The sequence below is a fragment of the Chaetodon auriga genome, chromosome 17, assembly GCF_051107435.1.
Source record: "Chaetodon auriga isolate fChaAug3 chromosome 17, fChaAug3.hap1, whole genome shotgun sequence".
Taxonomy (NCBI): Eukaryota; Metazoa; Chordata; class Actinopteri; order Chaetodontiformes; family Chaetodontidae; genus Chaetodon; species Chaetodon auriga.
Window position 1 is genome coordinate 16,003,357 of NC_135090.1, and position 27,884 is coordinate 16,031,240.

The 27,884-nt window shown below is 43.0% G+C and overlaps 1 protein-coding gene across 4 annotated transcripts; it reads right to left on the minus strand.

Annotated features, from left to right (window-relative positions):
* Nucleotides 1–27: 27 nt before the first annotated feature.
* Nucleotides 28–27,793, minus strand: kmt2ba (lysine (K)-specific methyltransferase 2Ba). Of its 4 annotated transcripts, none has more exons than XM_076754165.1 (36): nucleotides 27,402–27,793; nucleotides 23,302–24,838; nucleotides 22,843–23,009; nucleotides 22,307–22,393; nucleotides 21,839–21,995; nucleotides 19,392–19,662; nucleotides 18,812–18,873; nucleotides 18,439–18,684; nucleotides 17,658–17,767; nucleotides 13,547–13,651; nucleotides 12,873–12,986; nucleotides 12,630–12,776; nucleotides 12,059–12,151; nucleotides 11,719–11,836; nucleotides 11,523–11,636; nucleotides 11,043–11,233; nucleotides 10,752–10,853; nucleotides 10,482–10,592; nucleotides 10,207–10,280; nucleotides 9,821–10,002; nucleotides 9,388–9,473; nucleotides 9,025–9,159; nucleotides 8,735–8,893; nucleotides 8,505–8,622; nucleotides 8,306–8,384; nucleotides 7,865–8,025; nucleotides 7,532–7,693; nucleotides 4,787–7,427; nucleotides 4,286–4,408; nucleotides 3,800–3,918; nucleotides 3,550–3,693; nucleotides 3,142–3,394; nucleotides 2,891–3,001; nucleotides 2,665–2,748; nucleotides 2,444–2,573; nucleotides 28–1,984 (listed from the first exon to the last, which is right to left on the minus strand). In XM_076754165.1, exons 1-36 carry the CDS (start codon nucleotides 27,702–27,704, stop codon nucleotides 1,709–1,711), a joined length of 9,072 nt encoding a protein of 3,023 aa, XP_076610280.1. In that variant the 5' UTR covers nucleotides 27,705–27,793; the 3' UTR covers nucleotides 28–1,708. The 4 variants fall into 4 exon arrangements, with proteins under 4 accessions (XP_076610280.1, XP_076610278.1, XP_076610279.1 ...); XM_076754163.1 differs by having other exon boundaries at nucleotides 9,821–9,999; nucleotides 13,547–14,398; XM_076754164.1 differs by having other exon boundaries at nucleotides 3,550–3,675; nucleotides 13,547–14,398.
* Nucleotides 27,794–27,884: the final 91 nt, after the last annotated feature.

The following is a 27,884-nucleotide window of genomic DNA, read 5'->3' on the forward strand; positions in this document are numbered from 1 at the left end:
ACACACAGGGCAAAGCGCAAAGCAAACTGAGAACATTTCAAAGTTTTATTGAACATAAATTAAAAAAAAGTGGTAAAAAAATATTTAACAGGTTTAGAAATTCTTTATACAACTATGTACAGACAAAGATCCATAGTGAGCCAATAAAAGTAACAAAGCTTTGAGTTTCAAATTCAATTATTAATCCCAAAAACACAAAATGAACACCCACAGCATTCAGCCGTCACCCTAAACTTAAGCATCCTGTCTACGTCAATTAGCTGGGTGTGGTTGCACACGGGAGGAAACAAGCAGAAAACATGGCAGCCTCCTATCCTTACAAAATAATTGCAGGCATAACAGCGAGTCAGTTTTTAATAGTATCTGTGTTATTTGTTTTCATACCATCAAGGTGTAATAATTAGAAAGACTCAACTATGAGGAAATGATGAAGCATTTTTTGTTTCATCAAATGAGTTTCGTGATTAAACTTGCTTCATAACACCACTGAGGTAGTACACCTGTGACAGACAAAAAAAAAGGGTGCAAAACAGCTGGAAAAGGAGAGATTAACTTAGGATCATTACTTAGCATTAGCTTCGGTTCTGAGTCAGCCTTCACTTACAAATAGAAGTTAAAAGCTCAAACACATTTATTTCCATCAGCTTGTTGAATATACATTTATTGTTCAAATATACAAAAATACAAAAAGGTTTATAAGGGACCGTGCAGAGCAAGATCACTGTTCTGAACCCTGCATCGAGGAAACTCTCCCTCACAGACCTTTAAATACACAAACAGCACAATTGAACAAATAAAGAACAGACTGTAATAGCAGGATAAAAGCATTTAGATCACAGCATCTCAGCTGTCACAAATAAAAACTGATGAATGAGAGGAAAAAGGATGACTATTGGGTGACTATGGCGAACTATGTTTTGGGGTAAATGTCACCAGCACCTAAAACGTAGGAGTCCCTGCTCAGAAGACTTGTTGTGTCCAGAGTGAAATTAAAATGTAGCTGCACTAAAATGTACACAAGGTGCCTTGAGTCAAATGTGCTTATGTTGCTCTGAAGTAAAATTTGTCCTGTCTGCGGCGACATCAGTGCTGCCAGAGAAGGTCATCTCAAAGTAAGGTGCTGAATAAGTTCTCCTCATCCTTCTCCGCGACCTTGTATTTACAGACACTCGCCTCCCGCATAATAATAGATCCCCTTTACACAGTAACAACTCTTATCAGGATATTTTAGATTGCACCGTTTGTAGCTGGTAATAATGGCCTCCTGGCTGTTTAGCCCCCAGTTCCAGCAGAGGCGCCTGGCGACAAATTCAACAACTGAAAGGATGTGTAGTTTGAGATGGTTAAACAGTACACGAAACCAAAAATGTGTGCAGTTTCAGTGAACTGCGTTTCCTAACAGACCGGAAATCCTGAAATCCCATTAATGGTATTCATCCCAAGCGTTGACGTATGGCTCTAATGTGACTGTTAACAGCCGTTCAGAGGACACAAATGAACAACTGCATGTTGTCCTCGATCAGTCTATAAATTAAGCTTTCAACAAAGTGTTCAGTAGATCAGATCTGTGCATATCAGCCACCTCACTCTTATGGCTACGTCACAACAGCCGCCTTCATCAGTTCATAAAAGTCCACCTTCTGATTTCAAATGCATTAAATAAGATGGCTATTGGTACATGTTGTTGTGTGTGTGTGTGTGTTTTGTACTAATTCAGGAAGTGACGGCAGCGTCTCGCCCCGCAGTTGCAGTGCAGCTTATTGTTCTCGTCCTCGATGGGGAACTTGTAGTCGTAGGTCAGTTCTTCCCCTCGGTAGATCTTCCTCAGGGCGAAGATGACGATGTGCTTGCGGCCGTCCACGTTGATGACACGAGAGTAGCAGTTCGGCTCGCAGGAGTGGTTGATGAAACGAGCCGCGTTGCCTTGCATCGTCGCATCCACCACGTCGAAGTCGTCGATGCGGAACATGTAACAGCCGATGCCCTGATGGAGAGCGATTAAACAACAGGCGGACATTATTTTCACATTTCCAATACATTCAACATCTTAAAGTTAGAATACAAAAGACTTTCGTGAAATCAAATCCTAAATTACGATCTGTGGGCAGTATTTTTTCTGTAATATGTATTTATAGTATTTGTCACAGTGGTGTAGTCGGCCATTCATTAAAGAGAGGCAGGCAACAGGCCACACACTTCATACTCCTCTGCAAGAAAACCAACTGATTGTGCTACAGTCCACTGATGGCCTCAGAGCGCCATCTAGTGGTACTTTGAATTGAGTGAGTGAATTCACCTAAATACTTGCATGAGTTTATGGCTCAATGTTTTGCTTAAAAAATACATCACCAGGAATGAATATACAGAATAATGAGGTAGAAACTGACTGACTGTCATTATGATGGAGATTTTTAGTACTGCAGTGTGTATTATGTGTACTAACCTTGCTGTCGTAATATTTCTCCCGCTTATCCGTAAGGACAGAACGAATGACGGTGCCAGCGTACTCGATCACCATCTCCCCAGCCTCTATGTTCCTTTTGCAGAAAAGGCCCCGACCATGAATTTCAGATCTAAGAGGATAACAAAACAGGACACAGTTCAATACATTTCAGCCTTTACAAATGACTTTTTGACCATTGTTTGTTTATTTGTAGCCATTACCTGTAAACTCCTACTGCTTCTTTTGAGATTTTTTCCAGGTGTCTGAATCTCATTGCCATAGGAAGCTCACTGCTGGTTGCTCTCCTGTCAGACATAGAAAAGGTGGCGTCAACATAGACAAGTCATCTGCTAAATTAGCTCCTTTTAGAAACTGTAAATTTCTGTTGTGGTCTGCAGTGCGTTAAACTTTTAAGATTAGGGTCAACCACAGTTTTAAACGCCTTACCTGGAAGATTTCAGTGGGAATTCATCCTCCTCTTCATCAAAGGGACCTGTTATGTCAGGAAGCTCTCTGTGCTGTGAAGCCAGGAAGTTGAACATATCAAAAGTCGCTTTCCTAATAAGAGAAAGAGGAAGAAAAAGAACACAACTGATGTGAGGTGTGTTTAAATCCCAGGCAAGAAACAGAAGAAACCTTTAAATCAACACTTGTAAGTTCTTAGAAACAGTCGTGACTAAAGGTAACTGTGTCTGTACCGTGTGTAGACTTCAGAACGAGCGCAGCCACTAGGATTGAGGGGAAGCTCTTCCTCGATGTCATCACAGCGGTGGAAGCGGAAGCGGTGGCGTTTGCAGTTTGCGGCACCCTGCAGTTGCTCTAGCAGGAAGATGACAGCGTCGTGGACGACGCCAAGCATCCGCGGACCACTCATCCCGCCCAGAGGCAGCTGCTTCAGGTGGAAGCCCGCGCGAGCTTCCAGGACACCGTCAATCACCGCACGCCAGGCAACTGAGGGAGAAAAGAGATAGGAAGGTGTTGAGGAGACGATGTGTGTATGTCACATGCACAGCTGGCTTAACTGAGATTAAACGTCTGTCGTCTGTCAAACAGTACAGTTAAACCAGATTAAAAACAAACACGTACAGTCAACAAGCAGCTCTTACCCTCGATGCTGTTGGCCTTAACACTGAAGCCATCGTCGCTGGTGATTTCAAACCGTAGATGTGGCTGGTTCATGTATGTCCTCTTTCTGTGTTTGGGTGCAGGGGCATCTTCTTCTGAGCTAAAACCTGTAGAATTAAATGAGTCTGGCAAATTCAAGAACAAAATTTCATCTCACCGTGCAAAGGGCGAGCGTTGGTGACAACAAATGGACATTTAAAGTAAACAAACATATTAAGTGTAGTTACAAACCTGAATAAGGGCCCCATTCAGAGAGGTCTCCGTGGCGAGCGCTGACCCACATGTGTGATTTACCCAGAATGTGACTGTTGATTTGTGCATTTGGAGGTGAACTCTCAACCTGAGGATATCTGAGCAGAACGGACAAACAGTGAAGTGAAACTATATACAAAAAATGTGAGTACTACAATGCCTTTCTGGAAAAATTACAAAAACACATTTGAATAATTGATGGGCATGCTCATGTTGAGAACGTGATGTTCTCAGTAAGATGTTTGGCAGGTGCTACGAATACCACGACATATTAACTGAGAGCTAAATTAGTTGACAAATAATGATGCTTTAAAATGCACTAACGTGAAGAAGTTTTCTTTTAAAACAAGTTGTCTTGCATTTCTAACCCCCAAACATGGATTTCAGTGGGCAAACTCTTTGCCTCTGTTACTTGATAACATAGAATTAAGGCTCTGAATGAGGGTTCATTTAAGATTAACTAACCTGGAGGTTGTAGGAAGCGGTGGAGCAGTAATCCTCAACTGCTCAGGCTTTTCGAGCATACTCTCCTGGTCCATATCAAGAATGTCCTTCATTGTTGGAGCTTTCATTCTCACACCACTTGGTCTGTTGGAAGAAAACAAGTGATAGTATCATGATTGGGTATGAAAGGGGCATCCTCGAAATGGGTTGTGTACATGCTGCGTAAGAGGCTTAACTTGGCAGTCTACAACAGTACATATCGATAGACAGCCCTGCTAAGTTTTGAATTTATTGGAGGTAAAAAATTTACAAAAGAGTCAAAAGGTAAAGTATTGTTATGCAGCAAATTCAAAATATCACATATCGCAAGTATGTGTCGTTTATCATTTCACAACCAAACCGATTATGGATATAACCACTAGTTGCCGCTCTAATAACAGCAGTAACCACATGTGCACCTGTAATTTGGTAGTTTTTTTATAGTAGTATAGTCTTTTGTACATGAATCAAATCAATGAATACCTGGTGTCATTAACGTCATCAAGTTCATGTGAGGGATCCCTCAAGAAGTCCGTCTTGGATTTCTTCCTGGAGGGCCTTTCAGACACTGAAGACACTCTCTTGACCCTGACCTGGTGGCGTGATGAAGCAGGTGTTGGTTGCAGGTTGTAATGTGGTTCATTGAGTAAACCACTGGGGGGCTGTGCATGTGCAGCTGGTGACTGATCTGAGTCCCCTGCATCCTGAAATTGGGACGGCCTTCGATGTCTGGCTTTTGGCCTTCGAGTGTTACTGAGGAGGATGGCTTCATTGACGCCACCCACCTCATTTGAAGGATCCCTCAAGAAGTCCATCTTGGATTTCTTCCTGGAGGGCCTTTCAGACAGCGATGACACTCTGTTGGCCGTCACCTGCTGATGCGATGAAGCAGGTGTTGGATGCACGTTGAAATCTGGTTCATTGAGTAAACCACTGGGGGGCTCTGACTGTGCAGCTGGTGACTGATCTGAGTCCTCTGCGTCCTGAAACTGGGACGGTCTTCGATGCCTGGCCTTTGGCTTTCGAGTGTTACTGAGGATGATGGGTTCTGTCTTTGGCGCGTCACGGTGTGTAGCCATGGCTTTGTCAATAATAGCCTGGGCTGTGCTTTGTTTAATGCTGGAGAAAGCTGATTCAGGTACACTCTGCACACTGACAGGAGTTGTGGGCCCTGGAGTCCCACCGCTTTTCACAGGCACCACTCTGATAATGATTTTTTTCTCGGATGTTGTTGTGTGGTTACCAGTGGGTGGGACGTTTGTGGCAGACGGGCTGGTACGAGGCTTTATTAGGACGCGAGGGACTGAGCGCTGCAAGGCATTACCACTGTGGAGAATCTTAGCAATTTGGCTGATTCTATTGTATGCTGGGGAATTTGTACTGAGTGACTGATAAGTGTTTGTTCTCGGGTCTTTGATCAGAATCTGACCTTGACGGTTGACCAGCAGGACTTGAGGGGCAGGAGTCGCAGGTGGGGGTGAGCTTGTGGCTGTGGCTTGATTCTGAATCACAACTTGCTGCTGACTTCCTGGCCTCGAGTTGTCTAAGCGGATGGCAACAGGTCTGCCCCGTGTGGCGCCAGGTTGAATAGGTAAAGCATTAAATCTGTTGATCACAATGGGGGAGGTGACTGTGCGTGGAACTGCACAAAAAGTGGCGGCAGCAGGGGACACTGACGCATTATTTAGAGACGGTTTGGGTCGAGGCGCCAACAGCATTTTGAGTTTGTTCTGCTGTGGAAGACACGTTTTTGGAGACACGCGTTTGAGGTTAGATGCCGGACGTTTTGTCTTCACAATGATGGTTTTCATCTGTGCTGTGGGAGACCTTTTGGTTTTATGCTCTGGAGAGTAATCAGGGTCTTTCAGATCATCTTTAAATCCTCCAATTGAGTCTGTCGATGAGCTACTGTCATCTTTATCGTCAACTTCATTGTTATTTGGGTACATTACTGCGCCATCGTCAGCAGAAACAAAGTGGCCTGTAGTTGAATCCAAAAAGACATCATTTTGAGATGTTGGTGTTCCTGAGCTCATTGGGACCTCTTCCTCCCGAACTGACATGTCATCGTTTGCATAACCTGATTGAAGAACGTCAGATGGTTGAGAATATTCTTGAAACTCTGGCTCAGCTGTTCCTTGTTCAACCACTGACTTTGATACAGTGTAGATAGACTCCAGCCTCTTAAGAGCAACTGTCAGCTGTTTAGTAGGTGTATTATGGTTAGTGTGAATCTTAATCTCGCCCTCTTCTACTTCTGTGTCCTGAGCTTTATCGTCAGCCGCCTCGCTTTCATCACTCTCTGACCCACCGTCCGCTCCATCCAACTGTGAGATCGACTGTGCTGAAGGGAGCTGAGCTGAGGCGTCCAAGCTGCTAGCTGCATCACACACCACTGTGCGTGAAAATTTAAAGTAATGGCTTGAGTCTTCATCTTCAGAGTCATTCTCACGATTATCTTCCTGCATTTCCACATCCTGTACAACACCTTCCACATCTCCCCTCCCGCCTTGTGCTCCGCAGTGAAGTGTCACGTTTTCAGTGAGCAGAGCCTCATCAAATTCAATCTTAGCATTCAGCATGGAGGCCACTGCGACCTCTGTGTCAGTGTCAAACACAGTGTAAGGCAGCTCCTGGGCCATCAGGTGGGCTACTTCCTCTTCTAGGTTATCAGGGGCTAGCGAGATCCCATTGGTTGTGGCCACTGCTGCATCTTCTGCCTCAGACGATGCTAGGAAGTCTTGGGGAACCTCTGCAGAAACTGGAGTGGTGATTTTAAAGTTTTGCCTCCCTCTGGGGGAGTGAGTGAAGGCTCCTTGCCGAGGTGACAGCCCTGCAGAGATACTGGAGTTGGATCTAGGCGGGGAGCTCCACACTGGCGATGTGGAGTTCTGTCGTGACAGAGGAGACGAAGCTGGCCCCAAGTTTGACGATCTTGGAGGGGAGCCGAACAGGGCACATCTGGAGTGGACGGTGCCGCCAGAGCGGAGGGTCATCGGTACAGACGGGTCGCTGTCTGTTGGTGAGGAACTGCAGCGGCTTCTTGATGAGAGCCTGCGAGGCCGACGGGTGTCCTCCAGGTCCCTCAATGTCAGAACGTGATGTGATTTGGGAGGAGCGGTCCCTGAAAGCATCAAATAACAAAAAGTGAAGATGAGGCAATAATGCTAATTTAAAGGATCTACTTCAATAATACAGTAATGACATCTTTCATCTTTAACTATTTACCTGGAGATGGAAGAGGTCGTGATGATCCTCCTGCAGGTCTCCTGGTCTGTGTGTAACCAGGACTTCTGGATCCAGAGAAGTTATGCTGTTTAGAATTAGGTGATGGGGTAGTGGACTTGATTGGACTGGATGAGGAGCTTAAGCGATCTGGAGACTCCATATCTGGCAAAGAAAAAGTGTCAAACAAAGACACTTTAGCAATTTAGCATAATTATTTTATGGGCTTGGTACCTTTTTAAGGTTACATGTCAGCTCTGTATTTTTTAGCAAAAACATTCCTGTGAGTGCTAAAAAAACAGAAAGAGAACATTAAAAAAAAAAGTTCCTTCAGACCTCTGTGGTGGCTGGGACTGTGGACTATGGTGTGATTCTCTTCTTGGTCCCACCGTGGATCTTGTTCCTCACCGGGGAGAGGTGTGCTCACTTCTGTCACTTTACAGGTGTACTTGCAGCGTTTACGAGGGTCCACAGTGCTCCAGTACAACCGAGAACATCTGGAGAAGGAAGGGCAGAAGGGTGCATTCATGTAAATAAAAAGAGGGGTGATACTTTGGGTATTACCCCTCTAACAAAGTCATTCATTTATTCATTCATTAGTCAGCACCAAAGTCCCAAAAGGATTATGAGTGATGTCCTACGGAGTATTTGGATTTTCAGTCAAAAATATACTGAAGGAGAATTTACTGGTGTTACACTGGTGATTCTTAATGTGTATTTAATCAGTTAAATTACCTCAGTAAGCCCACCAGCTATATAATGACAATGCTCACTTACTGATAGCCAACAGGATACAGCATCCTCCCATTTGACGACAGCTCTGACAACACACCAAGTTTCTGAATCTGCAGAGAGCCTGGAAAGTGTGAAAGGAAAGATCATTGGTTTCAGCACACTCATATAGCAGTTGTATTTTGTCCCTGTACAGGAGCCAAGTGGCTCAAACCAGCAACAGACAACATCCAGATATTCTTACCTATTGTCATGTTTATGGATTCTGGCTCGAGACCTGTGAGGAACTTTCTTCTGAGATTGATCCCCTCAAAGTCCACATATACCCGCCGAGGGACTTCAAACCCTTTTCCAGACACCATCTGGAAGGGTATGAGAAATCATACATCAATAAAATGTAGACGAAATCTGCAGGTGTAACTGGTAAACTGAAAGAATTTACATTTATAACTGGGAGGAAAATTCTGTCCATACCTTTGCACTGACAAGATCCCTGTGTCTGCAGCAGTATATCTTCCTGTCCTGTTGAAACACACAGTTCTGCGCACGAGCACACATGAAGTGGAAATTACTCTGGCAGGTTGCAAGACAGCAGCCCACAGTGGCTCCTGACTGCCCACAGCGATCGCAGCGCTGGAGAATGAAGGACAACAACATGTTGATTAGCTTTTTAACAAAGGCTGCAACACTAAGAGGGAGAACGACAAACATCTAGCTACTAAAACCATGACCCCCATTTCATTTATTTTCTGATCACAGCTTACCAGGTGGCGCCCTCTTGAGACAGCGCTGTGCACTTGCAAAAGAGCACCATTCTCCTCATACACCTCTGCAGACCAGAGGCAGCAGTTAACGTGGGCCCACTCATTCTGCCCCAAGTACAACAGCCGCCCTGCATCCTGTAGGATGAGAACAGATTCATATCACTCAATCAGCGGGAGTGACTAGCCACCTTTATACTGTGAAGACATGTCAAACCAGAACAGTCATAATGTTCAGTCACTGCGATCACAATCCTGTTTCTTTATTTAAGTATTTGACTTATTACGTAAAATGCAGTGAGTGGAGCTGAAACTATCGGTTGACTGATCTTTGCGGTAAGAACACAGTCAGACAGCTGAACTCACACAGGGAGCAGAGTCTCCATAACGCTGGCACAGGGCGCACTGCCTCGCATCTTCAGTCTTGGGAGTATGCAAATCACTCATTACACCTGTGAGAATGAAAGAGAACCAGACGAACATAAACATTTAAAACCACAGACGGAAAATATAATTAAATATAATGCCGACATGGCATTTGATGTTTGACGGTAACCGATAATTATCTGCTTGACTCTGAAGTGAAGTATGTCAAGTAAATAAAGATATTTTTTAGATTGACATGCTTATTTTTCTTACACCAGTGTTGAAAGAGCCTTCCCCATCTTAATATAGACTAAATAATACCAAACCTGATCCTTCCCTATCAGAAATGAACAGCAGCTATAAGTCTGAAGGTTCTAACTTCTCACATTCCTTCGCATGCATGATACAGAACAGGATAGAATAGTTTACATACCGTGTGAATACAGAGGGAAGCTGCGGGATACACCAGACTGCTGTGTAGTGACTGAGGATAGCAGAGAGTCAGTTTTCCCTGCCTGTGGGCCCCTGGACTCCTTGGGCTGGTATGTCCTTTCCAGCCACTGTGCATAGCTGTGCTCCTTAGATGGTGGCAGGACCGCCTCAGGGAGCATGCTGCTACAGAGTGAAGGGTAAGAGGGGAAGGCCAGAGAAGACATGTGAGACAAGAGTTGAGTCATGAGTGACACTTTTATTCTCTAGAAGTTATTTATGACTGAACACTTATCTTATGCCATGAAGCTCAAATATACATTGTGAGGGAATCCTGAATGTGTATAGAGGGAATAATGTTTGACTACATGTACTTGGTAATAAATGTACCTTGGGAATTCCTCAGAGGAGTTCCACTTTTTCAGATGGCTGGCGGGAAACCAACTGAACATGCGCTCAATCAGCTGTGAGAAAAACAAAATTTCAATAAGCTCAAAGGCAAACTGTGGACAGTGTCTTCTTAAATTATTCTTGGAGAATATGTTGCTCAACCAGTCTTTTTATAGTTTATTTGTCTAGTGTCTCAGCTCCACACCCCAGCTGGTAAAACCAGAGGAAGTGACCATGAAAACAGAAACTGAGGGGAATAAGTCAGGGAAGCTCACTTTGACATAGTGTGCTCTGGCCTGACTGGTCGGTCTCTGATCCTCAGGGAGAAACTCCTCCTCCTTCAGACACTTCTTCATCACAGAGGAGACATCTGCATGGAAAGCTTTCTGTGAGCGCAAGAAGAGAGAAAAAAAACGAAGTGAGCAGGTTTCAGAGCAAGAAAAGAGCCTCAAAGACAGAATGTCTAATTGTTGATTGTTGACATAACAGATTTCATATTTTCAATCATTTCTCTCAGCTGAATACGGTGACAGTTAGTTACTCACTATTGAGGTGTAACCGCCCGCTTTAAACTTCTTCTTCATGGCTTGTAGATCACAGACTGCTTGCTGATGCCTGACAGAGTGTGTGTTGTTTGTTTCCTGACACTGAAACACAGCAGTTAAAATAAGAGGAGAAATTCAGCTACCTGGTGAACGAGATTTAAAATAAAGCATATCAGGACAATTTTAAGGGGGAAAAAAGCTTAACAGCACAAGTTACTATATTTCTGTTTCGTTTATTACTGTTGAAGTCAAATACACTGCTTCAGAGCAGAACTCTTGGGTAGCTCTTACCGCTTTACAGATAAGGAGGTGTTGCGTGGCAGAGCTGCAGAGGAGATCAGTGAGCACCTCCTCCAGTCCAGCAACCAGTCGGCTCTGCAGCTCCTCACTCAAGCTGCTGGGTTCACTCGTGTTCTGGCTGCAGGCTTGGCAGGTGAAAAACACTTCTTCTTGTTGGTTTGACAGCAAACCAAACAGTTCATCTGTAATGACAGAGGATAGAAAACAGAGGATTTTAGTGTTGATTAACTTTAGATCTGTAATACTGTGTACCACATATTACTATGTGTGCATGTCCTACACATACAACTAGTCTCAGAATTGTAGTTTATTAAAAGTGGGTCTATAAGCATTTCTTTACCATGCATCCTTTTGAATGCAATAGCCAAACACCTTCATTCACAGCCTTAATTTAACTGAATCTGCCCCCCTTTGACTGTAATGACGACTGTGGATCCCTTTGAAATTCAATTTATGAATAAAAAGTGTTACCTGAAAGTCCTTCACATGTGTAATGAATCCAGTGGCTGCACTCTGAACACTGTATCATCTGTGCGTGTTGCTTCTTGTCCTCATAGCATTTGTGGCAGATGGTGCAGAAATTACCTGATGCAAATACAGATCATGTGACATCCCTCAAAGCAACACTGGACTTGTATGGTTAACTTATGACTCTCAGAGGTCTTACCTTTTTTGTGGAGAACAGTGCAGTCAGGACAGAGATCCTGCTCATGGTTCCAGGCCAAGTCCCAGGTCTTTCCAGGAGTCACACCACAGCTTTTACACCGAATGCAGGTCATGCACACCTACACAAACACAACAATGTCACAAAATGACAAGCATATGAGGCCCTAGGAGGAATCACACTGCTTACAAAACTCATAAATAACACACTTAGGTAGGTTCTACGTAGCCAAAGAAAATCTTAATATTTATCATTTTTGACAATGTTTCGGATGTTTGATATCCCTGAGACAAAGCAAGGTCAAAGGACAAAGCTTATATTTTAAGGCTTTGAAAGCAATTACCCAAGGTATGCTGCAGTTCATAGGTTTAGGGTAGGTTGGTCCCAAGCAGGCAGGGTGGTAGGAGGTTTGGCATCTTCTGCACTGCAATACAGGCTGGACAGAAAAAAAACGAAAACATAAACATAGTGGTACATTGATTATGGGTTATGTCATCCCTATCTCAAATTAGTAAATATGTTAATATTAAAACATTCCTACATGATCTCAATATCTCATCTGTCTCTTAAGGCACAAATGGACTGACAAATGTAGCACAACTTAATAAAACAATTTTTCAGGTCTGATTTAAGCAACAGTCAGGTGTCCGCATGAACACTGGAAGAGGATGTTCTTCTTGTAATCATTTCTCCTGTTCCTACTTGTCATTAACATTGTAAATATTAACAATGGAAGATGATTTGTCTGATTCAGACAGCTGTATCCCTGTAAAGGCTCCACATAAACATGAGACAACATTGAAAGTGCATCAGTAAGGGATCTTTTAAAGGTCAGTGTGGACAAGAGGGATGACTGCAGCAACCTATCCTTTAAGACATTTAGGAGACATTTTCTTTGGTGCTGGGTTGCATACCTTCGTGCTCTTGCTTCGACGACCACACACGTGACAAAATTTGCAGCGCCTGCAGCACCAGTTCTCCTTGTTCTCCTTCATGGGACGCTCCTCCGGTGAGAGGCAGAAACTGTGGAAAGGCTCACAGCAGATCTGGCAGAATATCATCTGATGGAAGTGAGACATAAGGAGAGTCGTTTAGTCACAAGGATGATGTCACTGGCACCAAAACTTTGCAAATACGAACTTGGAGAACTAAATCACCTCATGTCGTCCTTGACTGGCACAGAGCAGACAGACAGGTTGTGGTGTGGTTGGGACAGACGTGAGGACGCTGAGGCCGCCCATCAGCCATACATTCTGTACAGCACAGTCCTCCTGGTAGACACGAGGTCAGCCAAAAAAGCAAGAGGAACGTGATCAGTTTCTTCTTTGCTATTTTAGGGATGCATGCACTCATTAATGTGAAATATGAAAATAAGCAGCTTCATAACGACCCCATAACAACTACTAGTAGCCTGACCAGCCCTTGACATGCTACAATACCAAATACAGGGATGAAGGCAATTTATATAGCACAAATAGATTTTTAGCTGATGCTTTCAAGCTAGAAAAAACAGATGATGCTGTTTTTATATTTTGCTAAGAGGCACTCACTCCTGTACTTGATAGTACAGCACTCCACAATCCCTTTTTCAAACGGAAAGCCTATTTATGATCCTTTTATTTTAGAGGTGTGCAGAGAATCAGAGTCAGAAGACGTTTTTTTCCCTTTAATACTAAAGACAGACTGTGTTCTCTTAAAGTCTTAAAACTCATTATTTTAGGAACAATGTGAAGTTGTAAATGTGATGCTAGTGCTCAAAAGCCATATAGAGTCAACTTCACACACACTCCAGTGAGTGATATAGAAATCCAACACTAGTGTAAAAGCTCACCTTAAAGTCCACGCGGATCTTGTACTTGTTCTGCAACAGGCCCTTTTGGGGAAATCCGTTAGTTAACCCAGTCAGGGTGTTCACTGACGCACACTCTGCAGGATTCTGGGAACGAAGGACACAGTGTGGATCAATTGTTGGACAGTTTTGCACCACTGTCCCTTTTACAGAATCCTCCTCCTTCTCCTCTTCAGGCCGATCGCCTCGTTTGTCCTGCCGCTCCTCTTGCGTGCCCTCCTGTAACTCTGTGTGTGGACGGACAGTCTGAGGGAGCACTTGCACAGTTTTGTGCACAGTCTTATCTCTGTTAGCTCTGTCTGTCTCAGTCAACACATCTGGGTACTGCACCTCAGACTCTGTTTGTCCCTGAAAAGACAACTTTGGCGAAACCTCTGTCAGAGATGGGTGCAGTATGGACTGAGGATGTTGTTGAGATGACGATGAGATACATTTGTGCAAATGCAAGGTTGACTGCACCACAGACTGGGGCAAACGGTGCAAACGTAACAGCAGGGATTTCTGTGGAGGGTCTGTTATGGGATGCGGTGAAAGTGGAGAAGCAGGATGCGTTACAGGCTGGGACAATTCTGGAGGAGACTGTGTTGTAGCATGTGATGAATGTGAAACAGCAGGCTGTGTTACAAGCTGGGACAATTCTGGATGCGACTGTGCATCACATCGATCCAGACACTGAGGCAACTGCTGTGGCAAAGACAGAGCAGACTGCAGGATAAAATCAGGCAGACGGTGTAAGTGTATTTGTAGCCGCGGCAGCTTCGGCATTGGACTCCTGGATGGGCTGGTTTCTGGTAAAGTTTCTCTGGGCTCCTTCTCCTCCGTGCTCTCCTGTTCCTGTGGAGGAGGGGACTGCCTAAGCCAACCAGCACGACAGGTTCCAACGTTACACTCATACTAGTGACATGCAGAGGCGGCGACCGGCAGCAGCCAAAGAGAAAGAAAAGGGGAGGAAAACTGACTTTGAGTAATGCGTTAGCCATGAATACAAAGTGAGAAAAGGTAAAGAAAATCTAGCAAATGCATTCAGCAGAAGTTGAGGTACACACAGCGGTAAAGTGCAGTATACATGTGTCCAGTTCAAAGACAGCTGGATAATCACAAAAACAAAATAACTAGTTGACAAGTGCCAATAAAAACGGGTGATATCTCTAATGTGTAAACTGCTGCATAATGCAACCAGGCAGATAGCAGGAGAAAACATGAGGGCATGAGAAAAATCATCTGCTTTTAATGTCTTAACATTTTCTAGCATTAGAGATTCACACCTCCCTGTCACTCCACATGGAAATGCACATGTGAGGCTGATGCGGTGTGTAAGTTAGAGCATGTTGCTCTGCTTTTGTTCCCACACCACAAAGAAAGAATTCATGCAAATAGGGAAAAGAGGGATCTGTCTATCTCCCCTGGGCAAAATGCAGTGTGCTACTGCTATACATGTACTTCTGAACGACTGCTCTTAATGATCTCTGTTGTTCTTTAATAATCAATTGTACAGAAATCGTAAGTTGGACAGAATTGTTAACGCTCACACAGCACTTTAGTTTAAATTCGGACACATGCACATACAGTTTGTTTAGATGGACCTAACATGTTCAGGTATTTACGTGTGCATTTTCAAAGCTGCATATGTGATCATATTCATGCAGGTGCTGTAATTAGATATGTTTAGATATGTTTTATTGTGTACTAGCATTTCCTGAACCGTAGGTCTTCACTAATCACCTGTAAAGAAGAATTTCATTTTTTAAGTCTGCCTTTTGCACTCACCAGTGTGCTGTCCAGCACCATGTCTGTTTACATTCTGAAAAGCTCTTCTCCTGAGGAAAGTTGCACTCCTACACTGTAGTGGGCACTGTGGTGGACAAATCCACAGCTCACAAAATGCTAAAGCCAACCATAACCTGGGTAAAACTGGGAAAAGCTGCATGTTGCTTTGTTTACAATGCCACATCATTAGACCACATGTTGCTGATTCTGCGTATTTATTGCTCTTTATTCTCATCTAAAAAATATGGCCGCTTGTTTTGTTGCTGGTCTGTTTTGGAAGGAGCAGTGAGACTGAGCATTTGGATTGTGGCAACACAAAACAATGAATCAATCATCAGTGAGGAACAACATGCAGTCGCTATGACCTCAGACAGTGATGTTTCAAATATTAATATGTATGCATGCACTGCATCACAGATGGGGAGGAATTCAGGGGAATTCATAGGGGATTTTTTTTTTATGAAGAATGGTAAGGGATTCAAACAACCAAGATTTAAAGGTCAGAAATAAGAAAGAATCATGTGCATTACCACTAACAGACAATTATTTCAGGACAGAGCAAAGAGCTTTGGGTTTGCCTGATTAGACTGGCATGTGATTTGAAGAAATCAAATGCACATGCCAACTAGAATAAGCAGAAGCAAAGACTGATGCAGCACAGCCAAGATTGATGCTTCATCTTAAGTTATGATCCAGCACAGCAGCCTCTTCCAACACTGAAATTAGTGGCGTGACAAAGCAATGGTCACCTTCACAGGTCAGTCATACTGATGATCAAAGTAATTATGGGTTCCTTAACAGCTCCTTGTTAGCAACAGGCTAATAGCCTTATCTTAATAGCAACATACAATTTCTAAAGTGGTGCTACTTTGATGGGAAAATATTTTTATCAATGATTACATCAGGTTATTCTGATTGTTATTTTGTTTATTTAAAGCTCACACATACAGGATTGAGGTCATTTCTTTCCCTGTGATTGCCTTTTTTGTAACCTTGGGCCGAGGGCTGGGTATCCTTCAAAGATTTTTGATTCTGGTACTGCTTGGATAGTTCGCAGGAGGCAGCTGGAGAAGCTGTTTTTCCTCTGCAGACTACTCAGCCCTCATAACTAGACTACAATTAAGAAACTATGGGAAATCTGTACAATATTGCATTATATAAAAACAAATAACTATAAAAAGGAGCACTGATAATAAACAGGGGAGGGCAGCAATACACCACTGTAGCATCTAGTCTACTAATCCAACAAGATGTTTGTGGTACTGGGAAATAGTTTTCAGGGTGTGACCTCTTACTGTCTCTGTGCTAAAGAGCAGCTAGCCCGGGTCTGACAATCATCCACCGTGTCATATTCAGGACATTTCTCTCCTCTTATCGTTCTGAAGGCAACACCAGGCTCCAGGTTATGGACAAGCCAGTTGACGATGTGGCAAGCAGACCACAGGCAAGTAGATACAAGTTAGCTATACTGGCTAGCTAACACGCAGCACAAAGTTTAATTAGTTAGCTCATCTCCATCTCTGGTTGTAACGTAGTGTTTTTCTTGCATGTCCCTGTGATGTGTAACGTTAGACAGCTGATCACCAGCATTATGAGATCTTGGCGCTGGATAATTAACTTGCGAGGGCCAAATGTGTAAAGTGCATGGTAAATGGTTATTTAAACATGAAATTAGTTTTACCTTCCAGTTAAAATGCAGATTACAGTTCAGAGCCTGGAGTCGGGATAAACAAGTTTTTCCAAAAACTTCACTGTCAAAATTACACTTTGCCTCAAAAAGACAGCAAAAGGGGAATGTATGTTGTGCTTCAATGACAAAGAGAAATGGGCTGCTTTTTATCACAAACGTAACTTAACTCGTCTATAATATATAAAGCATGACGCTAAAAATACATGCAAGATGTTTAACATGAAGAGGAAACTGAAAAGTGAGAGACAGAAGATTAGCAAGGCTGAATTTGAAAGATGTTATTAAAACGAATCACTCATTCCAGCACAGAAGATGAAATTAAAAAATGAAAAAAAATAACTGAAAGTGAGATGCAGACCTGGGCAAAGTATTGATTGGAAATATTTGCAGGTGTTAATTGTCTAAAATCATTATTACTCACACTGTCAGTTAATTAATTTAATCTAGTAAATTTCTTTGAGAAATCCATTATTTTGAAGGTGGTTTTGAATTGTTAATTTTTTTGAAAGACCACCTACATGAACATTAAATAGACTACCAATATAAGCTAAAACATTTTCCAAAAATACAATTTGACCCAGGTTTGACCAGGTGACATACTTTAGGCGAGGAGGGAAATCCTCTGGATGTTTTTACCTTGTATACTTTGGGTCTGCTCCCAGGTGCTCTGGAGAAGGGCCTGCGATGCTTCACCACCTCACCTGGAGGAGTTTCTGGCAGTGATTCGCCACCTTGAGTAGCAAGATCTCCAAAGAAGACAAACATATCTAAGACACAATTCTGATGCTACTGGGGGGCTTCAAAACACTGTTTGCTCCAATTTCAGCGAAATCTAAACGTTTTTAGGTGAATGATTATGTGGTCTTCCGGTGACAGATTCACAACCTCTGTGCTTGGCAATTGTTTTCAACACTAATCTGACAATCAGTGAAGTTTCCTCATCATGCAGGGTACTACACAGCCAGTGAAAACACAAGAACAATGTCTTGTGTGGCATCGTGAGAAGCTCTTTAAAATCTCAGTTCAGTTTTTCATGTTGATTCTTTTTTAAATCATATTTACGCCATGTTTACGAGACCAGTAGAAACTGCAGCCAAGGAAATGTTTGCATTGCAAATGGCTTTGCGAGATGAGGGAGGGCTAATTTGACTAGCCTTTCTTCAGCTTGCTCCATGTTGTCTTCTCTATCAAAAAATCTGCCAGGAATGAAAATGTGCTGGACCCACAGCTGGAGAACAGTACTGCTATTGACTCCATAACTAATCCTGACAATTTGTCTGCTCTACGTCAGGAAAATAAAAGTTATGGTAATTTCTGGTGCACTCCCTGCAAAGAAGCTCTGAAATCAACGTCTGAGATATTCAAGGCTCAGTCTCAGTGACTTTGTGTCCTAAAAACAAAACAAAGCTTTACTTACCTTGATTGCTAGCAGCAGCTACAGTTGGCTTGACTGTTTGTTTTTCTTTCCTATCCTGTTCTCCTTCTTCTTCTTCCTCTTCAGATTCAGACTTCAGCAGACTGCTGTAGGAGCGTGGTGTGATGTTACGCAAGGACTGTTTCCTGACTCCAGGCGCCATCGAGGACGATCCCTCACCGGCCCATTCGAACCCTCCATTTGCATCATCACTGCTTGACGCAGAGCCTGACAACCGCCTCGCCTGGACTGAGAAAAGGAGCCTTGTGATTAATTTTGAAAACAAACCAAATATTTGGGTATGTCGTTGAAGTGTGTTTGTTTCTGCTAGTTTAATTAATCGCAGAGCAGGAGCATCATTTAATTAGAGACATACCTTTCAACGGTTTGATGATGCGCTGAATCCTTGCTTTCTCAATCCGCTCGCACTTCTTGTATCTGGGGGCAGAAGAAAAAATTCAGTGTACTTGTATGTCCAAGGTAAAGTGCATGTGTAGACATCTTCATTAACGGGATTGTTCAATATGTTTACCTACAAGGTAAACAGGATAATAGGCACTAATAAATAAAACATTTGGAACTCCATTTAGCCCTAAACTCAGTTTTATCAGTCCAAAATGTCTATGATGTATGAAAATCTGCATACCAACACTTCTAAAGCTCATTAAATAAATGTATCTTCCTTGTTTATTCTGTGCAAAAAAACAGTGTAAAAACACATTTGTTACCTTTGGACAGAGCCATGCTAGCAGTTTCCTGCCTTTGTGCTAAGCTAAACTAACCAGCTGCTATCTGTAATTTTATTTTTCCCAAGCACACTTTTAAGTAATAGCAAGCATTTTATTCTACCTTTAGTGCTGGTTACTGTAACTTCTCTGCAGTGGTTAGGACCTTAATTAAGCTGAGTGGCAGAGAGAACGAGGCCTTTATTTGGAGTGGGCCTTTATTTAACTTACATGCAACACTGTCGCTTGGTGTTTGGCCCCCCGAACTTGGGCTTATCAAGGCAGTTGACACACTTTGCGCAGTCCTCCTCTACTAAACAGCCTTGGCAGCGTCCACAGCGCCGGGAACGGACTCCCCCTGCCGTATAACGACTCAGGATCTTCCTTTTTCTGAACCTGCGGCCCCTCCCCCTCCCCCTTCTCCTCCGCTGGATGTTTTCCTGAGAGACAACCCACTGAGCCCTGCCCTGATCAGTGATGTCATCGTCGTCATCTGCCACATCTGTGGGCAAGACACAGAGAGGATGGGTAAAAGAGGCACAAACAGCATGTTTCAAACATCATCAAGAGCATTTGATGTGGGGCAACATACTGCATTTGGATGCCAGAACATCAGTCTGCAGGAGACATGACAGGTCTAACTGCAGTGATTGGAGGTGCTTACTGTATTTACTCATTTACAGGTCTTTTGTCCAACAAGCAAGCCTGGTTCCTACAGCTACTGTAGATACTACTGGCTGCTTGAAGTGTTGGAAACTAAGAGTCACTGTAGAATAAAGTTAGGTGACTAGACGTCTCTGACAAATCCACTGCTGGTGGAAATTCCCCTGCCTGACCTTTTTGGATTTGAGAACTGGTAGCAATAGATTTGAAGCTTAACTCCCTTGACATCCTCTTGCAACCCCCAGTGGTAATATTTTAAAGCCAGCAGGCACAAAGCAACTTCAGACTGAAAATAATTACTTACATAATTTAACTGAATAATGTAGCTTGTGTAAGGATCCGTTTTCCCAGCAGCGCTAAATGTGTTCATTTGTCAAACGGCTCTTCCTCACCTCATACTGAGTGATGCTCACTCGACCAGTGTTGGGTATAGCTTTCCAACAGCGGTGGCTAATCTGTGTGTGACAAAAGATATTTTTGCTGGCAAATATTTTAGTTACAACTACATTGAGCTAACAAAGCAGTTTTTTTTATTTTTGCTCAGCAGGTTAAGTTCGCCAAAAGCTTTCAAAATTGTGCTCTTTTTACAGAAGAGGTTCATATTGTTTTTTTAGGTTGTGTGTTTAGAACTGCAGAAGCTTAACTATGCCAGTTTGAAAGAATATCTTAGCTGGTGAATGTGTTCGTACACTAGCAGAGAAGCTTTGCCAAACAAAAATTGGCAGAACTTAATTTAAGTCTGGACAATCTTAATGAAGCATTTTGGAGAAATTGGATTAGACAACAGTTAACCTACCTGAGAGTGGGTTGGGGACAATATCAAGTCAATCTATTTTAATTTACGATCTGTGAATGATGTGTAATTCTGTCCATTCTGGGATGGTACTAACTCCAACTACACAGTAGCAACAGCTGTTGCTGCACACCTGGCACTGTGCTGTGGGGATGTAAGCTTCTGAACTCGTCTGTGAAGGTTTTAGCAACTTAATTTCAAAACCTTAGCGACTTTTTAACACCACATAAAGCAATCTAACACCATTTTCACCATCATACATGATATCATTAAATGAATTAATGTGGCCCCCATAAAATGGATGGATGGATTAATTAACTGAATTCTTTTACTAAAACCAACAGTTCCCGTTGTGAGTTCACGAGCTTTCTTGCTACTGTAGCTAGTAGTGACAGTGTTTGCTGCAGGTCAATAGTGGACTGAAAAGCCTCCTGTGAGCACCATCCACTGTCGCAACCATCTTCCTTTTCATTAGTAAGTGTGCAACAGTCTGTAAACGTTTCATAACATTATTGTTTCGAGCAGACAACAAAAAATATCTTCTTTTTTCTTTTAGTTATATACATATATATATATTTTTTTTTTTTTTTTGAAGACACTGAATTCATGATTTTTAAGACTTTTCAAGACATGCAGATGCCCTGTACAAAACTAAGTGATTAAGTCCTCTTTGGGTCCCTCCTTTGTGTTGTGTATCACACTCTGGACATTTCAACCAGATCCTAACCAGTGAGAATGACACTGAATAAATGCATTACGCATATGTATTATCACCGTTGTTTTGTTTCCTTCAGGCCATCATAAACCATGACTGCACTGCCTTCTTCCTGTATTTACTGGTTTACTTTGCAGGTCCAAGGGAAATGGGATACACATTTGACTTTGCAAGCAATGCAAACTAAATTTAGTTTACATGCAATTTACCATTACCAAAAAATGATAGCACATATCACATTAACTATGGGTCATTTACAGTCTACGCTGTGGAGAAATTCCTGCAATGACTTGAATGTACACACATTAAATCTGGAACTCGTTAATTCTGATTCTTGTTAATTTGTTTAGTTTACGAAACGTCGCTTCCTTATCAAACCTCATTAAAAATCATTGCACATACTCAGCACAATACAAAATGCACTGAAGTGACAACCCTTCTCTAGTAAAGACAAAGAGGTTAATTTCTGCATTCTGCTTAAAAACAACACATGTAGACACACTGTACCTTCTGCTGCGGGAGAAAAGGTGATGCCCTCTCTCTCGTGAAGTGGCAGGGCGCTGAGTCTGGGAATATCATCTGGCACCATAGCGCGGGGCTGCCCCAAAGCCACTGCTGCTGCCCGACAGACATGTTTGATCCTGGGACCGCCCAGCGGCTGCTCCTGCACGAGAGCACGCACAAAGACAATACTGTGAGATGTATGGATATTTGGTTAAAAACAAATTATGATGGCATCCCTTGTGATCTATAAACAAACTTCCCTATAGCATGATGTATTCCACAAGTTCAATTGCAAATAATAACAAAAAGGATAAAGGATTCGTTTGTTCCACTGTGGTTCTGTTACTGTCTTGTATCACACAAAGGCAATGCGGGTAAGAACCAAACCACAGGTGAGTACGGCAAATACGGTGGACTAATGCTGCTTGGATTTTAACATGAAAATGCACATTTTCAAGTTGAAAGAATTACCTGAGGACTAGTATCTTTGGGAGATACGCCAACCCTCCTTCTCCTCCTCCTCCTCCTTCCACTCATTGGAACACGTGATTCTCCCAACTATTGGTAGGAAAAACAAGGTTTTATGTAGGTTTTATGTATAAACAGCCAAGCTACTTGCAATCTTGTAAAGTTCAGACTAAAATAAGAAGACAAAACAAATGCTACATGCAGAAGTCTACTTTTATTTGTTGACTGGATGTAATGAGTAACAGAACGCAGAGTGACATCTTTAAATGTCTTGTTTCATCTGACCAATAGAACAGAAAAGCAACAAATTTTAGCAGCCTTCAAACGGCACATGTTAAGTATTTTCCCTTCAAAGAATGACTAATTCCAATGAATTATTGAGTCATCGATGTATGATTACAGCACAGGAAATCATAGTGGCTTCAGAACTATACAGTACAAAGTGCAGTCATGTATAACAGGCTGAGGGACACAGATTTAATAATTCCATATAATCTTCTCTTTTCTGTCTCAGCACAGATTTGATCTTGGATTCTTACTTGTGACAACTTGAGCTGCTTCTGCTGATCAATCTTGATGAGCTGGACTTTGGCTTTCTTCAGCAGGTGGAGCATCGTCTTATTGGCTCCACTGAGACCAATTCGATGGCTGGACCCGCTGACTTCCAACGCCTCGTGACTGTCCCCAGTCATAATTCCTGCTTCATCTGTACCAAACAGCGTTTGTAGAAACTCTGAGATGATGTACGACTAAACAGCTTGTAACTGTTGGACGACCTGTTGAAATCATACTTGTCCAATATAGCTAAAACATCTTAAAACCCCATTTTTTTCTTGGTTTAAGGTGAACTCAACTGTGTAGTCACAGAATGAATAAAAATATTGCACTATTCCAAGAGAGATGTTGTAAAAGAAGCATGTTGAAGATACAGACACCGACCAAGAAACAACATCTGCAAAGATCATCATAAACACACAAAAAGAAGAAACAATCCTTACCATTGTTGCCTGTATCTCCTAACGTCACATGTGAGGGAACTTCCACATCGGTGTTCACCACTACGGCTAGTTTCCTCACAACACCAGGAGAGTCCATCTCCTCCATCATGAGCTTTGACCTCCGCCTCTTCTTGACATGAGAGGTCAAACCGTCGCCATGATGTGTATAATTCCCCTGAGTGTCGGGCTGGCCTTTCTTTTTCTCTGCCAGTTTCAAGGTCAGTTTCTTGAGGTTCTTATAGATCTCTAGGTGGCTCGTGCCGGGACTGGGCTTTGATGAGAACTCTTTGACAGCAGAAGGGCTGTCAACCACAGATATAAAGTCACTGTCTGACTGCAGAGAGTTATCATCATAATTTGACTCAAGACATGATGGACTTGGTTTTCCGTCCTCTCTCTGCTGACTTTTCAGCCAGGATGACAGAGAGCCCTTTGGAAAAGAAATCATTTCCCCGTCCAAGAACCTCTTTGGCGTTTTAATAACGCGGGAGGACCGTGCACTCATTACAGGAGTGGAGGAGTTGTTTGAGCTCTGCTGGACTTCAGAAAACGAGCTCAGCTCACCCACTGATGAAGTGATATTCGGACCTTGCAGCTGCTGCTCACTGTCCTCCGGCGTATGCGTGGCTGGAATGGGCAGTGGTACATAGGTATAAAAAACACGCTTAGTGCGGTTACGACCAATTTTTGGACGAGCAATGATTGGAACGTTTTTTAGAGGTTTTCGCCTGTGCCCAAACAAAGATTTGCGTTGTCTTCTGTGTGGTCTCTTCTCTGAGGAATCTGCAGATTTACACTCAAGGGGCATCGTTGCCTCCTCTCCACTCTGGGCACCGGCCTCAGCTCCGGCCTCTGGAGAGGTACCCATACCCTTCGACAATCTCTTTCTTTGCCGTTTGTGAAAGGTTGTGAACGACAGAGCTACAGCTTGAGATGCGTGTCCGGTGTTCCCAGTTTGAAAACCCCTCATGCGTTTTACAGATCTCTGTGGCTGAGATTGGTCTGTGTGTAAGTCCTCTGATACTTCGCCTTGTTCTTTGACCTTGGAAGCTTTTTCTGCACCCTTGAGTTCTGCCAGAGTGCTCACCAGCTTCTCTTGCTTGGTGCCACCAGCTGAGGTAGCTGCTGTTTGGCTTTGCATGCTGCCTGAGTCTGCTGATTTTCCTGCTTTCTTGATAAAGTCAGCTGATCTTGCACTGTTCTGTCTACCTGAGGCCTGCTCGTCTGAATATTTGGCTTTTGCAGTGAGAGCTACCTGCTTGCCATGCAGTTTAATTACCACTTTGGGTACTTCTTTGAATTTATCCGGGCTGTCTTTGTCACTCTGGCCTTCTTTAGGGACCCTTGGTACTATTTTCCCAATAAGAGCCGATTTGGGGGTCTTGGGTATAATTTTTCCAATGAGAGGCCTTGCTCCCAAAGAATGGTCTGAAGCTTGGGGAGACTTCACTTGGCTGAGTAACGACGATTGAGGATCAGTGCCAGAAGTTTTCTGTGGACGAACTCTTGTGGTCCCAAATCCAGTGAAATCTTCCTCCTGGAGAAAAAACACAGAAAGTAAGACGATTAAATGGCTGTAAGACACGATAGGGGCATGTTGAAACAAAGACCTGTGGGTATGCTGTAAACCACATGCTACAGACCATAAACACGTACAATTGTCATGATATAGCTTAAAGCTTAGCTGACATTTCGGAAAGGACCTCTATATAAAATAGACATGAGAATGAACATAAAATAATTAACATATATGAAATCTCCAGCATTTCCATAATTTTGAGAGCTGATATAAAGGGGTAACGAAGATCTTTGTCTGCCCAGTATTGTATTGACTTTCTGTGTGTGTGTGTGTGTGTGTGTGTCTGTGTGTGTGTGGTAGTCTTTAATTTCACCCAAGCCACTGCAGGCATTATGCAACTCAGAAACAGAAAAAATTATCCTTCATATTTTCCTCACCCACATCTGAGTTCATCATTTGATTAAGAGGTATTAGTACTCTGTTCAGCATCAAGCTACTGCTTTCTACTCTTACTCCAGTGTTACATCAGTATAGTGCTGAGGCACCAATTGAAGCTGATTCTGGTTTCAATCGGTGAGTCAACTGTAAGAAATAACTCGACCTGTGCACCATGCCTGTGCATAAGGTTTAGTGACACATACAGCAATATTTTCCCAGTAATGGATCAGGAGTGTAGCACCCAAGCTACAGTGGAATTAAAAACAATGCACTTCAATCTAATGCTCCCCTAAAACAGTGCTGTTTTTATACAGCCAAGCACTGAAAATAAAGTACATTCAATCTCCATTGCTACAAAAGTTTAAACAGATCCTTTGGAGCTCACTCAGCCTCCATCATCCTCTCATCCGGGCACCTGTCTACCTCAGATGCAAAGACTGCACACGACAGCCAATAAAAAGCATACTTTAAGTTGACTTCCACTTACTCACATCGATCTTCGTGTGTAATATAACAACTCAATAGATTTGTCAGCGATGAAATTCCCCTAATAATCAAAAGTACCACAGAGCACAGGAGTGTGTGGGGCACTAAGTGACGTGTGGTCCTCCAGTAGAGCAGCACCCACAAGCTATTGCGTGGACCATGTGATTCTGTTACAGTCCACTTTAAAGGATTGCATCAGTGAAGTCCGACTGATGTCAGATGCTAAAGCCCCTGCTCTGGAGATTAAATAATATGATGAATCCAATTTGGCATTATAGCATTATTACCATCCTGTCTGTCTGGGGCTAAAAGGACGCTACCTTGGAAGTAAATGATATTCATCAGACTGGCTTCTTCACAGTGTGGCAGATTTAAGTCCTCTCTTATTTACTGTATACTACTTGTATGTCATTATGAATGAGTCCAGCACTTACCAAGTAGAGAGTACAGCTGTGCACAGAGTGTCTATAACCTTTGGTCTTGCAACCCTCTCACAGTGTATGTGAATAAAATAAAATAAAATAAAATAAAATAAAGGTGGGCCTGCACACAATAGTGTTTTATTTTCTAACTGCACTCCTAGGCTTTTGCCAATGTTGAATATTCAACTGACAGTAAACTAACAATGACAGGCTATCACTCCATCACTGTCGAGATTTCATCCTCAGTGCCCTGGATCCTCTCATACATATCAATCAACACGACTTCATTTCAAACAGGTCACCCATCGTGCATATTACACTTTGCAATAACTCATAGTTTGTGTCGAAGCTTGTGCAAACAGTGTAACTGTGCTGGTAGAACATATGTTGCAGCATGCAGGCAATTTACAAAGAATCATGCCCTTTCTTTAAAATAAAACACAAGAAAAAAAGCTGAGAGCAATCAAAGCTTAGCTTAACCTTTATATCAATCTCCAAAATTAAAGGGAGATGTGCACGATGGGAGTGATAGATGTTTGTAAACAAAGACGAGAAAAAAAAGGTTTTAGAAAGGTGGTGGAAAATGTTTTTTTTTTCAGTATATGGTAAAAATTGCTCTTTTTGTTTGTAACATCTTTCTCACGTTTCTGTGTCCCACGTTAAGATGACGTTCAAAACACGGAGCAGTCAGCTGACAGCTCCAACGTGGAGAGTGTGAACCCCAAGTTAGCAGCGCCAACGTTTTAATTACGACGAGATTAGCACTCTGTGGACGTTCAACCCAACAGGGGACGAGCAAAGACCTGCCTCGGTTTCCACAACAAAACACATCCACGATTGTAATCATAACCGCCAAAGTTTCCGCTTTATGTTCCTCTCATGCAAACAAACTCAGCTGGAGAGACACTGATCTCCGTATATGTATGGCTCTTGTAACTCAGAGCATTGATACGGCGATTTCAAAACAGACAATGACTTACTAATATCTGCAGTAGCAATCAAACTGGAAATATTCACACATCTGAAGTATACCCTGCCCGCAGACGGCTAGCTACAATGCCTATTTTGGGGTTAGTGTTTGCAAGCTAACTAGCGTAGCTTTACGTTAGCTTAACACTTCAGGAAGTAACAAACAAACTGTTTTAAATGCCATTCTTTTAAACGAACTTACTTCATGCGTCCCATTAAGCATATTATGACCCATTTAGCTGCCATGCTATAGTTAGCTTATTCACCTCCTCGCTGTTGCTGGAGTCGAATCCCACATCTCTCTGCCGGCTGTGCTTCTCCGCCACCCCGAGCAGGCGCAGCAGCGACGGATCCTCGCTCAACGCCAGGCCGATGTTGACGGGCCTCGGCCCTCCTGCAGCCAGATCCCCGTCGTCCGTGCCCAACCTTCCGCGTCTGGTACGTTTCTCCGACCGCAGCCTGCTGCGAAACGTGCACGGTCGACCCGGGAAACGAGCCCGAGCAACCGTTTGGGCGCTCAAGCCCGCGACGGTAGCGGGAGATGATAATCCGCCTCCCGATGCCGCCATTATTTACTCCAACAACACGGACGGCGCGCGGGCAGAGGCTGACAGCAGCGATACGAGAAGCAAGATGGACTGCGCTGATGCAAAGGCGCGAGATAGAGAGGAACCACAGGTGCATCATGGGAAAACGAACTTCTCCGAGCCAGGGCGCTCCAATTTCGAGACACTGAGCGACTTCGCTTG